This window comes from Mustelus asterias, chromosome 7 (assembly GCF_964213995.1).
Source record: "Mustelus asterias chromosome 7, sMusAst1.hap1.1, whole genome shotgun sequence".
NCBI classification, from domain to species: domain Eukaryota; kingdom Metazoa; phylum Chordata; class Chondrichthyes; order Carcharhiniformes; family Triakidae; genus Mustelus; species Mustelus asterias.
The window spans coordinates 74,393,889-74,411,180 of record NC_135807.1 but is presented as its reverse complement, the minus strand read 5'-3'; the positions used below and the strand labels follow the sequence as shown (position 1 = coordinate 74,411,180).

Genomic DNA, 17,292 nt, shown 5'->3' with positions numbered 1-17,292 from the left:
CAAAGCCTCCACGTCCTTCTGGTAGTGTGGCGACCAGAACTGGACGCAGTATTCCAAATGCGGCCGAACCAACGTTCTATACATCTGCAACATCAGACCTCAACTTTTATACTCTATGCCCCGTCCTATAAAGGCAAGCATGCCATATGCCTTCTTCACCACCTTCTCCACCTGTGACGTCACCTTCAAGGATCTGTGGACTTGCACACCCAGGTCCCTCTGCGTATCTACACCCTTTATGGTTCTGCCATTTATCGTATAGCTCCTCCCTACATTATTTCTACCAAAATGCATCACTTCGCATTTATCAGGATTGAACTCCATCTGCCATTTCTTTGCCCAAATTTCCAGCCTATCTATATCCTTCTGTAGCATCTGACAATGCTCCTCACTATCTGCAAGTCCTGCCAATTTTGTGTCGTCCGCAAACTTACTGATCACCCCAGTTACACCCCAGTTACAGTCCAAAGATGTGCGGGTCAGGTGGATTGGCAATACTAAATTGCCCGTTAGTGTCAGGGGGTAAGTACATGGGGTTATGGGTGGGATTGTGGTTGGTGCAGAATCGATGGGCCGAATGGCCTCCTTCTATACTGTAAGATTCTATTTATGATCTATGAATATGATGTAACAAAAACTAAGAATTATAAGTTAAGGTGACATTTCTGGGGGTGGTGTTGCACTCCATGTTTCCTGGCATCCACCAGCTGTGTAAAACCCCAAGCGCACTGGTGGACACTGTGCTCCCTTTCCAGGGACACCGGTGTAGACATGGCCATGTGAGAGAGATGGGTAGAAAGGCCAAGCAACGACACTGACCCCACCTGACCATATTGTTCCAGGATCTGTTGATGGCTACTTTGGCCAGTTCTCGTAGCAGTCCCACAAGGGACTCCTCTTCACACAGATCGCCAAAGGTCAGGGACATGGCACCAAAATGTTTCCTCAGATAATGAAAGAGGGCTGCAATTTTGCACCTCCAACATAGATGTGAAAGACAGATTCCTCCTGGCTACAATAATTACAGGCTGCCCGGGACAATCGATTGTGTGGAATTACCACACGCAGCACCCTCCATGCCAAATCCTCACTGGACAAAGGAAGGACTACCATATAGAGAACCTCTGACCAAGGATTCCCACCTCCTCCATTTAGCAAGATGAAACACCAGTGTGTCTGGACAGCAGACAAGGGTGAGGAAGTGGAGGGTGTGCAAGAGTAGCCTTTACAGGAAACCTGCACATAGAGAGTGGAATGACATGAAGGGAATTCCCAAGAGCTGGTTCAGGTTGAAAGGGCGAGGTGTCTGAGGAAGCACTTTACACGCCTGAGCCACTCAACTTGAATGCAGTTCAGGCTGAGCAGCATTTTGCAAAGAATCTTGATGGCTCTGGCCATGCTCTATCACAGTAAGAAGTCTCAACACCAGGTTAAAGTCCAATAGGTTTATTTGGTAGCAAAAGCCACTAGCTTTTGGAGCGTTGCTCCTTCGTCAGGTAAGTGGGATTTCAGTTCACAAACGGGGCATATAAAGACACAAACTCAATTTACAAAATAATGCTTGGAATGCGAGTCTTTACAGGTAATCAAGTCTTAAAGGTACAGACAATGTGAGTGGAGAGAGGGTTAAGCACAGGTTAAAGAGATGTGTATTTTCTCCAGCCAGGACAGTTGGTGAGATTTTGCAAGCCCAGGCAAGTCGTGGGGGTTACAGATAGTGTGACATGAACCCAAGATCCCAGTTGAGGCTGTCCTCGTGTGCAGAACTTGGCTATCAGTCTCTGCTCAGCGACTCTGCATTGTCGTGTGTCGTGAAGGCCACCTTGGAGAACGCTTACCTGAAGATCAGAGGCCGAATGCCCGTGACCGCTGAAGTGTTCCCCAACAGGGAGAGAACACTCTTGCCTGGTGATTGTTGAGCGCCGTTCATTCATCCGTTGTCGTAGCGTCTGCATGGTCTCCCTAATGTACCATGCCTCGGAACATCCTTTCCTGCAGCGTATCAGGTAGACAATGTTGGCCAAGTTACAAGTGTGTGTACCGTGTACCTGGTGGATGGTGTTCTCACGTGAGATGATGGCATCCGTGTCGATGATCCGGCACGTCTTGCAGAGTTGCTGTGGCAGGGTTGTGTGGTGTCGTGGTCACTGTTCTCCTGAAGGCTGGGTAGTTTGCTGCGGACAACGGTCTGTTTGAGGTTGTGCGGTTGTTTGAAGGCAAGAAGTGGGGGTGTGGGGATGGCCTTGGCGAGATGTTCGTCTTCATCAATGACATGTTGAAGGCTCCGGAAAAGATGTCGTAGCTTCTCCGCTCCAGGGAAGTACTGGACGATGAAGGGTACTCTGTCTGCCGTGTCCTGTGTTTGTCTTCTGTGGAGGTCGGTGTGGTTTTTCGCTGTGGCGCGTCGGAACTGTCGATCAATGAATCAAGCGCCATATCCTGTTCTTACGAGGGCATCTTTCAGCGTCTGGAGGTGTCTGTTGCAATCCTCCTCTTCTGAGCAGATCCTGTGTATACGGAGGGCTTGTCCGTAGGGGATGACTTCTTTAACGTGTTTAGGGTGGAAGCTGGAGAAATGGAGTATCGTGAGGTTATCTGTGGGCTTGCGGTACAGTGAAGTGCTGAGGTGACTGTCCTTGATGGAGATGCGTGTGTCCAAGAATGCAACCGATTCCGCAGAGTAGTCCATGGTGAGTCTGATGGTGGGATGGAACTTGTTGATGCCATCATATAGTTGTTTCAGTGATTGTTCACCATCAGTCCAAAGGAAGAAAATGTCATCGATGTATCTAGTGTATAGCATCGGTTGAAGGTCCTGTGCGGTGAAGAAGTCTTGTTCGAACCTGTGCATGAAGATGTTGGCATATTGAGGTGCGAATTTGGTCCCCATGGCTGTTCTGTGTGTCTGGATGAAGAACTGGTTGTTAAAGGTGAAGACGTTGTGGTCCAGGATGAAGCGGATGAGTTGTAAAATTGCATCTGGAGATTGGCAGTTGTCAGCGTTGAGTACTGAGGCAGTGGCAGCAATGCCATCGTCATGGGGGATGCTGGTGTAGAGTGCCGAGACATCCATTGTGACGAGGAGTGCTCCTGGTTCAACTGCTCCATGTGTGCTGAGTTTCTGTCGGAAGTCTGTAGTGTCACGACATGCCCTCATAAGAACAGGATATGGTGCTCGACTCATCAATCGACAGTTCCGACGCGTCACAGCAAAAAACTGCACCGACCTCCTCAGAAGACAAACACGGGACACAGCAGACAGAGTACCCTTTGTTGTCCAGTACTTCCCCAGAGCGGAGAAGCTACGGCATCTTCTCCAGAGCCTTCAACATGTCATTGATGAAGACTAACATCTCGCCAAGGCCATCCCCACACCCCCACTTCTTGCCTTCAAACAACCGCACAACCTCAAACAGACCATTGTCCGCAGCAAACTACCCAGCCTTCAGGAGAACAGTGACCACAACATCACAACCCTGCCAAACCAACCTCTGCAAGACATGCAGGATCATCGACACAGATGCCATCATCTCATATGAGAACACCATCCACCAGGTACACGGTACATACACTTGCAATTCGGCCAACGTTGTCTACCTGATACACTGCAGGAAAGGATGTCCCGAGGCATGGTACATTGGGGAGACCATGCAGGCGCTACGACAACGGATGAATGAACACCACTCGACAATCACCAGGCAAGAGTATTCTCTTCCTGTTGGGGAACACTTCAGCGGTCACGGGCATTCGGCCTCTGATCTTCAGGTAAGCGTTCTCCAAAGCGGCCATCACGACACATGACAACGCTGAGTCGCTGAGCAGAGTTCCGCACACATGAGGACGGCCTCAACCGGGATCTTGGGTTCATGTCACACTGTTTGTAACCCCCGCGACTTGCCTGGGCTTGCAAAATCTCACTAACTGTACTGGCTGGAGACAATACACATCCCTTTAACCTGTGCTTAACCCTCTCTCCACTCACATTGTCTGTACCTTTAAGACTTGATTACCTGTAAAGACTCACATTCCAACCATTATTTTGTAAATTGAGTTTGTGTCTTTATATGCCCTGTTTGTGAACTGAAATCCCACTCACCTGACGAAGGAGCAGCGCTCCGAAAGCTAGTGGCTTTTGGAGTGAACCAAATAAATCTGTTGGACTTTAACCTGGTGTAGTGAGACTTCTTACTGTGTTTACCCCAGTCCAACGCCGGCATCTCCACATCATGCTCTGTCATGCAGCTCTTCTGGCAACATCTAGCCCAGTCCTCCAACCATCCAATATCCCTGATTTAGGTCACTTTAACAGCCAGAGCCCTCTTCACCACCAGTCATATGAACCCTTCCTGAGTGCACGACAGATGCAGTAGGATGTAGATAAATGTGTTGTAATCAAATTCGGTAGGAAAAGCAGGAAGGTAGATTATTATCTGCATTGCTATAGATTGAGAGAGGGAAATGTGCAATGAGACCTGTATGTCTTTGTACACCAGCCGCTGCAAGTAAGCATACAGGTGCAGCGTTCATAGTGGGAAGAAACCATACACGTGTTCTGTGTATGGACAAACCTTCAGGCAATCATCTGACCTGTCAGAACATGAATGCAGTCACAATGGGAAGAATCCATGGGAATGTAAAGATTGTAGGAAGGGATGCAAATCTCCATCAGAGCAGGGTGCAGCAGGCAGTGAAGAAGGAAAATGGTATATTGGCCTTCATAGTGAGAGGATTCGAGTACAGGAGTAGGGATGTTCTGCTGCAGTTATATAGGGCCTTGTTGAGACCATGCCTGCAATATTGTGTGCAGTTTTGGTCTCCTTATCTGAGGAAGGATGAGCTGACAATGGAGGGAATGCAGCAAAGGGTTTTTTTATTCATTCGTGGGACATGGGCATCGCTGGCTGGTCAGCATTTATTGCCCATTCCTAGTTGCCCTTGAGAAGCTGCCTTCTTGAAATGCTACAGTTCATGTACTGTGGGTTGATCCACAATGCTGTTAGGGAGGGAATTCCAGGATTTTGACCTAGTGACTGCGAAAGATTGATGATATATTTCGAAGTCAAGATGGTAAGTTGTTTGTAGGGGAGCTTGCATGTGGTGGTATTCCCATGTATGTGCTGCCCTTGTCCTTCTAGATGGACGTGGTTGTGAGTTTGGAAAATGCTGTCTAAGGATCTTTGGCGAATTTCTGCAGTGCAACTTGTAGATGGTAAACACTGCTGCTACTGAATGTCGGTGGTGGAGGGAGTAATGTTTGTGGATGTGGTGCCAATCAACTGGGCTGCTTTGACCTAGGTGGTGTCAAGCTTCTTGAGTGCTGTTGGAGCTGCACCTATCCAGGCAAGTAGGGAGTATTCCATCGCACTCCTGATTTGTGCCTTGTAGATGGTGGACAGGCTTTGGGGGAGTCAGGAGCTGAGTTACTTGCTGCAGTATTCAGAAACTGCAGGGGTAACTCGCCTCCTGACTCCCCAAAACTTGTCCACCATTCCCCGCCATCGGGAATATCCTACCTGCATCTACCCTGTCTAGTCCTGTTAGAATTTTATAGCTTTTTATAAGATCCCCTCTTCATTCTAAACTCCAGTGAATATAATCCTAATCCACTCAATTTAGAACCAAGGGTCACAGTCTGAGGATAAGGTGTAGACTATTTAGGACTGAGATGGGGAGAAATTTCTTCACCCAGAGAGTGGTGAATTCCACAGAAAGCAGTTGAGGCCAAAACTTAGTATGTTTTCTTCAAGAAGGAGTTAGATATAGCTCTTTGGGTTGAATGGGATCAGTGGATATGGGGGGAATGCGGGAACAGAGTACTGAGTTAGATGATCAGCCATTATTTTTTTTTATTCATTTGTGGGACATGGGCGTCATTGGTTGGCCAGCATTTATTGCCCATCCCTAATTGGCATTTGAGCGTCAAACACAATGCTGTGGCTCTGGAGTCACATGTAGGCCAGACCAGGTAAGGATGGCAGATTTCCTTCCCTAAAGGACATTAGTGAATCAGATGGATTTTTCTGACAATTGACAATGGTTTCTTGGTCATCAGTAGATTCTTAATTCCAATTTTTTTTTATTGAATTCAAATTCCACCATCTGCCGTGGTGACATTCAAACCCAGGTCTCCAGAACATTACTGAGTTTCTGGATTAATAATCTAGCAATAATACCACTAGGCCACCGCCTCCCCTTAAATATTATACGGAATGGTGGAACAGTCTCGAAGGGCCAAATGGCCTACTCTGTTTCTAAGTAGGTTTTCCCTTGTGTTGGGCCTGTAGCAGCTCGGGAACCAGTCTAACAACAATGTCCTTCATGACTCAGCCAGCTCAGCCAATAGTGATGGAACTGAATCGCTCTTGGTGATGGACATTGAAGTCCCCTACCCAGAATGCATTCTGTACCTTTTCCATCCTCAGTGCTTTTTCCAATTGGTGTCCAACATAGAAGATTAATTAGCTGAGGAAGGTAATCAGCAGGAGGTTTCCTTGCCCATATTTGACCTGATGCTATGAGACTTTATTGGGTCCAGAGTCAATGTTGATGATTCCCAGGCAATTCCTCCCTGACTGTATACCACTATGCCACCACCTTTGGACAGTCTGTTCTGCTGGTGGGACAGGATGTACCCAGTGATTGCAATGTGGTGTCTGTGAGGCATAATTTAGTGAGTATTACTATATCAGGCTGAAGCTAGACCTAGTCTGTGGGACAGCCTTCCCAGTAATGGCACAACACCCCAGATGTCAGTAAGCAGGACTTTGCAAAGTTGACAGGGCTGGGTGTACCTTAGTTATTTCTGGTTCTGAGATCACTGCTGGATGGTCAGTCCTGTTAATTCCTTTTTGACTTTTCAGTAGCACAACTGAGTAGTTTGCGAGGCCATTTCAGAGGGCATTTAAGAATCAAAACATTGCTGTGGGTTTGGAGTTGCATATAGACCAGCCCAAATAAAGATGGCATCTAAAGGATATTAGTTTTTACGATAATCAATTATAGTTTCATGGTCACTATTACTGAGTCTAGCTTTCATTTCCAGATTTATCAATTAAATTCCACATTGCCCTGGTGAAATTTGAACCCGTCTCTCGAGAACATTAACCTGGGCCAGTTGCAGCTAATCCTACAATATACTCAAAATTTAACTTGACTCGCATGTTTGCAGAGAAATGAAAATGACTGCTGTTCCTTATTTCATTTTCCAGTTGAACCTGGGGTGGCTCTCATGTTAGTTTCATGAATGTAAAACATGGAATAATGCTTAGCAAAAATGAGTTTATAAATCTGAAAAATATTGTCCCACCAATCGTAGAAAATTTAGATCTCCTCGTATTTGACTCTTGTAGCCTAATTTTTTTCTTACGTGCACTTCAGTTAATTTGATTACCTTTCATATCAGTAATCAAAGCACATCAGATATTCACTGTTTTGTACGTTAGTTGAAAAATGTTGGGCAGCCAGTACCATTGACCAGATGAGGCTGTTCAATTTGGAGTCTAAGGTTTAGTACATGGCACTTAAAAATACTTAGATTGCTGGAGTCAGCTTACATCTGGAGGGAGAATAGCTTTTCCAGTACTGCGCTCTCGAAGCAGGTGGCATTGCCACTGGAGTGAAACAGGGTGGCCCTTAAACACATGACAAATATGAAAAGACAATCAAAGGGTTAAGTCACCAATTAGAGCTATTCACGTTCCTATACCCCCAGTTTTGCAGATTTAAATTTATAAAACTGGATTACATAAATGAATGATTAATATAATCAGTTTGGAAAATATTTGGAATTTTTGAGAGGAAGCTGTGCCCATATTATGCTGCCAGTACTTCTAAATTACCAGTTTGTTCTGTTTTGATGGGATTTGATACAGGTGTCCATGCAGTTTTTAAGCATTGAAAGTATTTAGATTATAGGAAAATGAATTGGTTTGCTTTCCAAGCATCACAGTGGAAATTTACCCCATCAAATATTTCTTTGCAAATTTTAGGAGTGAACTATTGAACTTTCTTCATAGCATGCACATCTCCTTATGACCTTTCAGTTGGAAGCAGCTGAAGAGTGGTGGAATGTTTCCACAGAATGATCACATGGACTTTGACAGATTGAAAACCTGTTGTTTTGTCTTTTAGTTATACTATTGCAGACCCATGTGATACTGCCTTTTTTTTTAGAATAGCATCGGTGGATTGTGCAACTTCAGCATGTGCCTCAGTTGATTGGAGCAATGTTTAAGTCCCTGGAACTTCACTGCATGTTTGAGTACACACCGTGGCCCACACAGACGTTAGGCCAAAGTGCAATGTAACAGGTTGTTCAAGCAGTTGCAGTTAATTAGTAATAGTGAGCTGCATCCAGCTGCAGTAGGTGATCTTTCTCCTGACATAGTTCTTTCCATCTCTTGTGCACAATAAAGTATGATGTGGATTATCAAATGGGTACTATGACTGCAATTATTGCATCATTCTATGTATGTTTGTGTAGAAACAATTCTGTGGGACAAGTGAGATCAACTTGCATACTAATTACCGTTTAAAACACAAAAGGGAACCAACAGCAGTGTGCTAAAATGAGATTGTTCTGTATCAGTTAAGCTAAACCAATTGATTTAAATTCTTCCCTATGCGCTTTACAAGAAATAAGGGGATTTATTTTCTGGCATGGAACTCTTTCAATACTGAAAGGTTTGGATGGAGTGGACATGGGGAAGATGTTTCCATTAGTAGGAGGGACTGAAATCTAAGAGCACAGCCTCAGAGTAAAGGGAAACTGAGATGAGGAAGAATTTCTTCAGCCAGAGGGTGGTGAATCTATGGAATTCATTGTCACAGAGGCTGTGGAGGCCAGGTCATTGAGTTTGATAGGTTCTTGATTGGTAAGGGGATCAAAAGTTACAGAGAAAAGGTGGGAGAATGGGGTTGAGAAACTTACCAGGCATGATTGAATGGTGGAACTGACTCGATGGGCTGAAGGGCCTAATTCTGCTCCTATAACTTATGGTCTTCTGGTCTTTGGTAGTCAATATGAATATTAATTGACTTTTAATAACATTGTCAATTTTGCCTTCTTGATTGCTTTGGAAGTGTATTACTTACCAGAGTTTACTTAAGTTATCCTAATGCTTTTATCCTCATTTTCTTATCCCTCAACTAAATGCACACATACCAATCTAGAAAACAAGCAGACAAACTGACACTGCAGACAAGAAGCCAAAGAGAACACCCATGTTTTTACATCTGTGTGTAAACAAGAAATTACTCAGACTTTGGAAATTAAATAATAAGTATAATCAACTCACTTCACTTGTATTGGAAGGAAAGAACAAAATATATTGAACTTTGAAAGGGGAATACAAATTGTGAAAGCACAAAATTGATGTTGCATGTTTATGGCATCCAGCAATTGAGACCCCTGTTGGCATTCATTATTGAGGCTCACATATAAGTAACAGTAGTGGGGTTGAGTACCGAAGGCACAGTTCCTGTGAAATGAACAACAGAGGATATTAGTGAGACAATAGGTTACAATTATATTGCTTGCTTTGTTCTTAAAAGAAACAAATTATTTAATAAAGCATAGAACCCATAGTTGCAGCATTTTGTGTGTAAGTCTAATGTGAATTTATTTTGCACTGTTGAAAATAATGCTATAATGGATCAGAATAGCCATCTAGCATTTTGTAACTCTTATATTTCTGGGATGTCAACTGTCCACAGCCTTAGTTACAATGGCACATACTTCCCAGTCAATGTAGTGAAAAGGCATTTAGGTTTGTAAGGGCTAATGTGGGACTGGGGAAACAATACTATCAAAATTATGTTGTAGAGAGTCATGTGATGGTACACTGTGTGTACAGAGTGGAAGATACCAACATGAAGATAGCACCTAGTCAAGATATACCTTGGAGATGTATATAGTTATGAGTTGTTAATGAATGCTTAATGTTCAACCTTACAAGCCTCGAAACCTTTTGATGAGACATCAAAAAACCCTTACAACATGGTAGCCGTTAATGAACAAACCCATAACCTCAACAAAACTGGAGATGAACCCCAGAATGTCAAGGCATGAAAAATTAAAGAGATTACAGATTGACTTAAACAAAGTGCACCTGAATTGAATAAGCAGCTAAAGATCATCCAAAAAATAAGCTCCATTGCAGATGTGGATGTTGAAGGGCAAAAGAAAAATATATTGTGTAGCTGAAGGACTCCACCAGAAAATGTGGCCATTGCCAGATATAGTTGAACAGAGTTAAAGGATGAGCAAAAACCAAACCTGATTAAATGTAGAGTCAAAGAACCTAGCCAGATCACAAAAAAGGGGGTGAGCAAAATTCATTAAAAGGCTGAACTGACCTTTTAAAAATAATCAGGGTGCTATTCAGGCAGAGCAGTCTGACTTCTTTAATCACTGTGGCTCACTATTAGTAATTGTTCAAGCAGTAGCAGTTAATCTGTTGCATTGCACTTTGGCCTAACGTATGTGTGGGCCATGGTGTGTGTACTCAAACATGCAGTGAAGTTCCAGGATTCAGAATAGGCAGCATTCCATATGGTGGCCAAGCTCGTTGAAAAGAAAACAACATTTAAACTGGCAGCCAGAGCTGAGAATTGCCATTCATTTGGTTTCCTGCACTCCGGAAACGTACTAGCTGGCCCAAACCTTTAAATTGACCACTCGCTGCAAAAAATTGATCCCTTTTAAATCAGGCCTGTGTTTGCTACGTGAGTCCGCCAACACCTATTATATCTGGTCAGAAGCATTTAACAAAAAGTTACTGCAGAACCATCTTGAAAAAGTTAAAGGTGTACTCCCCTGCTCTGAAAAACTTGAAATAGTAAATTAAAACTACCAGACCAATTTGAGCTCATGCAAGGGCCAAATCAGATGCAGTATTGGGCATCATGGAGAAGAAAGTTTTTACATTAAAGGGAGTACATCAGGATTAAGTAGAAAATCAGAAGTACAAGTTAATACATTTTATACTTTGTGGTGTTTGCTGATGAAGTAATCCTAATACAAGGCATTGATTAGGTATTAAAAGCCTTAGACAGTATTTTAAACTCCAAATTGTAGAGAGCGCAGGCATTAAAAAAGTTATAGAACACCCTCAAAAAATGGCATGGAGACCCCAGGGTGAGGGAGACAATAGCCAAGCAGAACACATGATGATCACAGATCATGTCAGTGCAATGAAGTGCACGAGCTGAAGAGTTTAGTCCAGAAAAAAGCAGAAGCTGAGAAGCAGCCAAAAAGCTTAAAAATATATCTTTGAAAATGCCAACACAATACCCAAACTGCAACAGCAGGTGGCAGTGTGGAGTGAGCAGATGAAGGGAGTGACCATTCCCTTCTGAAAGAATGGGACATAGCAATGGTGTCCGAACAAAACAGACAGATTGTTGATAAAGAAAAATGCAACTCTAAGGATTGCAAAAAGATAGAGACACCCAAGTACCAGAAACACTGAATACTACAGTTTTGACTCTGAACCAACAAAATCTGCCCAAAGCAATTTGCGACTGCCACTTCTTCAAACACGACGAGACAAGATCTCAAAGAACCATAAAGCCTCCAGATTGTCTGAATTGGTAAAGTCAGAGACTTGGTGGGGGCGATGGTGTGATTGTGGAGAAGGCATGCCATGCAAATAAAGGTTTTATTGTAAATATGTTTGGGTAAAGACTTAAGGGGGTGGGGAGGGAGCTGTAGTGTAAGGATATTCAGGTTAGTGAGAGTTAATGTGGGGTTAGGGAAACAGCACTACTCATATTTTGATGTAGAGAGTCACATGATGGTAGACTGTGTGAACAGAAAGTCCAGAAGAAGCCAGCATGGAGATAACACCTATCAGGGCTTTAGCTTGGAGATGTATATAGTTCAATTATACAAGCTTCCAGACCATTTAGAACAACCCTTACAACAATCAGCGGTGAAGAGATGGCACTCGCTGTTAGCCTCAGAGAGAATTGCCCACAATGGTATGAATTTCCTTTTTCCCCAATGTCAGTTTAAATCTGGCACCAAGTTAAAGATAATTCCAGGCATCCAGCAGTTAATGATGTCATCAAGCAGGGTAAGCAGCCAATTACGCTCAAGCATTCAGACAGCAAAGCAGGAAGTAAAAACCACTGGATCTTTCACTTGTAATTTAAAAAAGTTACAGAATGAAATAAATGACTGTGAATTATACATGGGATTAAGGTAGAAATGAAAATGGCATAAAACTTTCTTTTCAGAAAATATTCATTTTTAAAATGTAATTTTTTAAAAAACTGATGTGAAATTTGACATTTCAGAAATACAATAGTTTTTCAGTGCCAGTGAGGTTGTTGAGTAATACTAAACTTAATAATCATAATAACCCTGCTATACTTTATTTATCACGATAGAACTTTTTAAAGGGTTTTGACAATGAGACTAATAGCATAAAAGCACAGGTTTTTATCAGTTTTCTGATGCTTCTTGGTTGCAGTCGTATGGTCTTCAACAGGACACCTGGAGGGGTGGTGGAGGGGCAGTCCAACATTGATTCACTGACTGGAACCTCCAGATTTCCACATTTAACTGCACGTATGCAGACTCCAAAGCTTGTTGTAAGTTTCAGGGGAGTAATAATGGTGATTGCCAGCAGTTTTACCATCATTACTAATGCAAAATTGGGGCCATTCTAATGGAAGCAATGTAACTCACCTTACCAGTTTTATTTTGATTTAAGGTTGTTGAAGCAGTCTGAACTAAGTTGTTCAAATGAGGTACTTCCATACCTTGAGGTAAAATCTCAACTCGAGTAATTCAAACTATTCTTGCATGCTTCTATTTTAGTTAGAGCCAGGCATATCAGATCAAGACTGAGAATAAAAGTGAAATGTATGAAGTGCTTTTTTAAAATAAAAATGGTTTCAGATAAAATTATGGTAGCTGCATTGAATAATATATTCCAACATTCTGTAATTAGGTAATAGTGATGTAAGTAATTATTGCAATTTCTATATTTAAGTGGTAAAATTAATCTGATGCTTAGAATTCTAAACAAAATTTGTTTCATGTTGTTGTTTAGGAGAAGATGTTTGGTCATACGCAAAGAAGTTACCACACTTATTTGAACAAGGTGGGGTGTTCTATAACACAATGAAGAAAAACGTAGGTAAGGTGAATCGTGTTGCATTTTTCATCATTTTATAGATCCTCATTTCATAGGAAAAATACATATTTTTTCCAAGTAGCAATTTATCATTAATATGCCTTTGCTTCCAAAATGACTTTACCAATACCACTTATGGCTAGTTGCTAGGAGACATGATCTACCAACTGGTTGAATGTGTTATATAATTTATTTTATTTGTTCTTCTACTCTGCTAGAAAATGCCATAGTCTTCATATGGAGGCTTTATGATTATATTGGCTCAGATTGTGAACTGAAATGTATATTAGCTTGCATTTCTTTTCTATCTGATGGTTTTGAGTGTTGGAGCTGCAGTGCATTGCAGTGGAGCATAGCCCATTTCCTCATTTAGTTTTTTAACAACTTCAGTTTAATAAAGGCAAATTTTTGATTCTTCTTTAAACTAACTTCATGCACATCTTTTTTATATTGAAAAAATCCAAATTGTTTAATTTTATGAATGGAGGGAAGTTTAGTGGATTGTTTTCACACTGGGTTTAATGAGGAACCTTATAGCTGCCACTTAGACAATCAAAATATATATTTAGGAATCATTAACGTTTTGATCAACTGCACATTCATCTAAATGAATGTTGAAAGCTTGCTACTATTTCAGTGGACACACAACAGAACCAGAAGAGCATCATTAACCTGTTCTCTGTTGAATGAAAAGGTAAAAGCAACTAATTCTTAGCTTAGTTTATTGCATTGGTGTAATACTTTAGTAAACTGACACAGCACCAAAATAGGCCATTTACTTTGCACCAACTCCATTGTCCTGAAATTGGCAACTTTAAACTGGGCACAATTAGAAGTCACATAATTTCCTCTTCAAATTATCCCCTTTTTATGCCATTTACAAATTTTGCTACATTCACATCCCTACATCCTGGAAAAAGTGCAATTAGTTGCGAGTATATATTTTCTGCACTTTAACAGATTTCTCATTCAAGCTGCTGTTTCCTCTTGAATATCATGTAATTTAATTTTATTGACATGTTTCCTGTGCAGCACCATTTGAAAATCTACATAACACAAAATCCACTGCATTTCCATTATCAATACACTTATTTCTGTTAAATTTGTCAAAAGTGGTTTACCGTCTACAAATCTGTGCCATCTGCTTTTAATTAGCCCATGTCTTGATAGTGCATATTCATTTTACAGTATAATATGACTTCTAGAGGCTTACCCAGTGTTAGACTGACTGGTCTGTTCCTGTCTAAGTTATTCCTTTTTGAACATTTCTAAACTTCAAATCGTAAAACTTTACAGCACAAAAGTGAGACCATTTGACCTCTGCTGGCTCTTTGAAATAACTGTTCAGTTTTGTCCCGTGCCCCAGCAAATAAAAACCCCATAAGCCTGCAACATGGTCCTCTTCCAGTTGTCTTTTTAAAATTCTCAAAGAATCTACGTCTACTGCCCTTTCAGGTAATGCGTTCCAGAGTCTAATAATTCTTGAGTGAAAAAAAGGTTTTCCTCTTTCCCTTAAATCCCTTTGTCGGTTATCTTAAATGTATTATCCCTGTTTAGTGATCCATTTGCTTGAGCAAATAGTATCTCACTATTTTCTCTATGAAACACTTGATAATTTTGAGTAACCCTGTCAAGTCTCCCTTCTTTGTTCTGAGGAAAGCAATCACAGCTTTTCCAATCAATTCACATAACTAAAGTCCCCTATTCCCAGTGATCATCCTGGTAAACATCATTAGTAAACTCTCCGAGACCTTGACATCCTTCTTTGTGTGGTGCCCAGAATTGTACAGTGTATTCCAGTTGAAACTTAATCAGAGATTTGTAAAGGTTTTTTGTATTTGATGCCTCTATTTACAAGACCAGGTATACCATTTGGTTTTTATCTGCCTTATCAACTTGCCCTGCTACCTACAAACTTTGGGAAGGTGAACAACCACCCCCACTCCCCCCTGCAATAGTATCATTTAGATTTTAAAAAAATATTTCCTTGATATTCATTCATTTTTATTAGTTCTAGATTTGGTGTTTTCTTTTTCAAGTTTAACTTAATTTGAGTTTCTCTCCTTATCTGAGGAACTCCAGCTTTTGCTGCACCCCTTTACTTGTGGGAATAAGGCTGTTTTTTAAGTCTACACATTTTGCTGTCTGCTTGTAATTTATTCATTATTCTACACATTAACAGGAAAAAAATGTCATGTTTTAAGCAGCAATATATGTTAATTTATAAAAACTGAAAAATTTCTCGACTTTCATTTAGTTTTATAAATTAGCTATTTGGTAGATGTAATGCAATAGGTACCAATATTGACTGTTTTTACTCTTTTGTTTGTTTGATACATATAATCCAATTCTGGCCCAAAATTACTATGCTCAAATGGGTTGTTTCTATTTGTAAAGTACAGATATAAAGGTTTTGAAATATGTTTTTTTTTGTTTCAACCATGCTGCTTTCAGTATTTCTTAATTTTGTTCTTCTTTGATTTTATTTATTTCATTGTTGTTGCCTACCTTGCTTACTCTAAAATAATTCAATTTTGTGATTTTTTTTTTGGTTGTTCCATGGTCACTTATCCAAGCCAAAACTTTGACTTTTTAACCTCTATTTATATTGACAATCTTGGGTATATAGTGCACACTATCTGTAAGCATCACATTTATTTCCTGTAGTCGACTCATTTACTTGCTGTCACATTTCATCACAAATTGGCTCAAAGGAAAACAGCAATAAATCTGAAGAGTAGAGTTAGGAAATGTTCAAACCAAGTGGCTGGAAAATTACAAATGAGAAAGTGGTAAGGACTTTGAAAACATCAATTTTGAATGTTCAGTCAAGGATTGGCAGGGGGTGGGATGCTCAGCAGCAGGGAAGCAAATGAGAGGCTGAAAGGAGATGCAGTACTCAACAATGGCAAGCTGAGTAGACATGATAGACAGGAACACGGCAGGGAGCGGGGAAAACCTGTTGGATTAAATTGCATCTATTTCAATGCAAGAGGCCTGACGGGCAAGGCTGGTGAATTCAGGGCATAGATATGTATGTGGGACTGGGATATTATAGCCATAACTGAAACATGGCTAAGGGAGGGACAGGACTGGCAACTTAATGTTCCAGGATACAGGGGCTTTAGGTGGGATAGAGGTGGAGGAAGGAGAGGAGGGGGAGCTGCATTTTTGATTAAGGAGAGCATCACGGCAGTAGTCAGAGATGAAATAACCAAGGGATCATCCAGCGAAGCTTTGTGGGTGGAACTAAGCAATAAAAAGGGGATGGCGACCTTATTGGGGTTGTACTATAGGCCCCCAAATAGTCAATGGGAGTTAGAAGAACAAATATGCAGGGAGATTGGGGAGACTTGCAGGGGTAATAGGGTTGTCATAGTCGTGGATTTTAGTTTTCCTAACATAGACTGGGTCTGCTCTAGTGTTAAGTGCTTAGACAAGGTGGAATTTGTTAAGTGAGTTCAGGAAAGTTTCCTCAGGCAGCATGTGGAGGGTCCTACTCGGGAAAGGGCAAAACCTGACCTACTCTTGGGAAATAGGACAGGACAAGTGACTGAGGTGACAGTGGGGGACCACTTTGGGACCGGTGATCATAGTTTTATTAATTTTAAAACAGGTATGGAAAGGGACAGAACTGATCCACAGTGGCAAGTTCTAAATTGGGGAATTTTGATGGAATTAGACAGGAGCTTGCAAGGGTTGACTGGAGTAGCTTGTTTGAGGGTAAAGCGACTTCCGGCAAGTGGAAGGCCTTCAAAAGTGAAATAGCTAGAGTTCAGCATCTATGTGTTCCTGTTCGGGTGAAGGGCAAGGCTGGCAGGAGTAGGAACCCTGGATGACAAAACGTATTGAGGTTTTTGGCCAGGAAAAAAGGAAGCATGGCTCAGGTACAAGCAGCTGGAATCAAGGGATTCCCTGGAGTTGTACAGGGTATTCCGGAGTATACTCAAGAACAAAATTAGGAGGACAAAATGGGGACATGAGGCAGCTTTGGCTGAGTGAACTAGGAGGAATCCAAAGGGATTCTTTAAGTATATTAAAGGAGAAGGAATAACTAGAGAGAGAATAGGACCCCTCAAGGACCAAAGTGGACACAAATGTGTTGAACCGCAGGAGATGGGCGAGGTTCTCAATGAATATTGGAGTT

The 17,292-nt window shown here is 41.6% G+C and overlaps 1 protein-coding gene across 1 annotated transcript in view; it reads left to right on the top strand.

Moving 5' to 3' along the window:
• Nucleotides 1-17,292, top strand: part of vcpip1 (valosin containing protein (p97)/p47 complex interacting protein 1) — a 43,194-nt gene that overhangs the window by 8,266 nt on the left and 17,636 nt on the right. Inside the window, exon 2 of the mRNA XM_078216278.1 lies at nt 13,062-13,148. Coding sequence (XP_078072404.1) covers nt 13,062-13,148 — 87 coding nt within the window. The remainder of the gene's footprint in view (nt 1-13,061; nt 13,149-17,292) is intronic.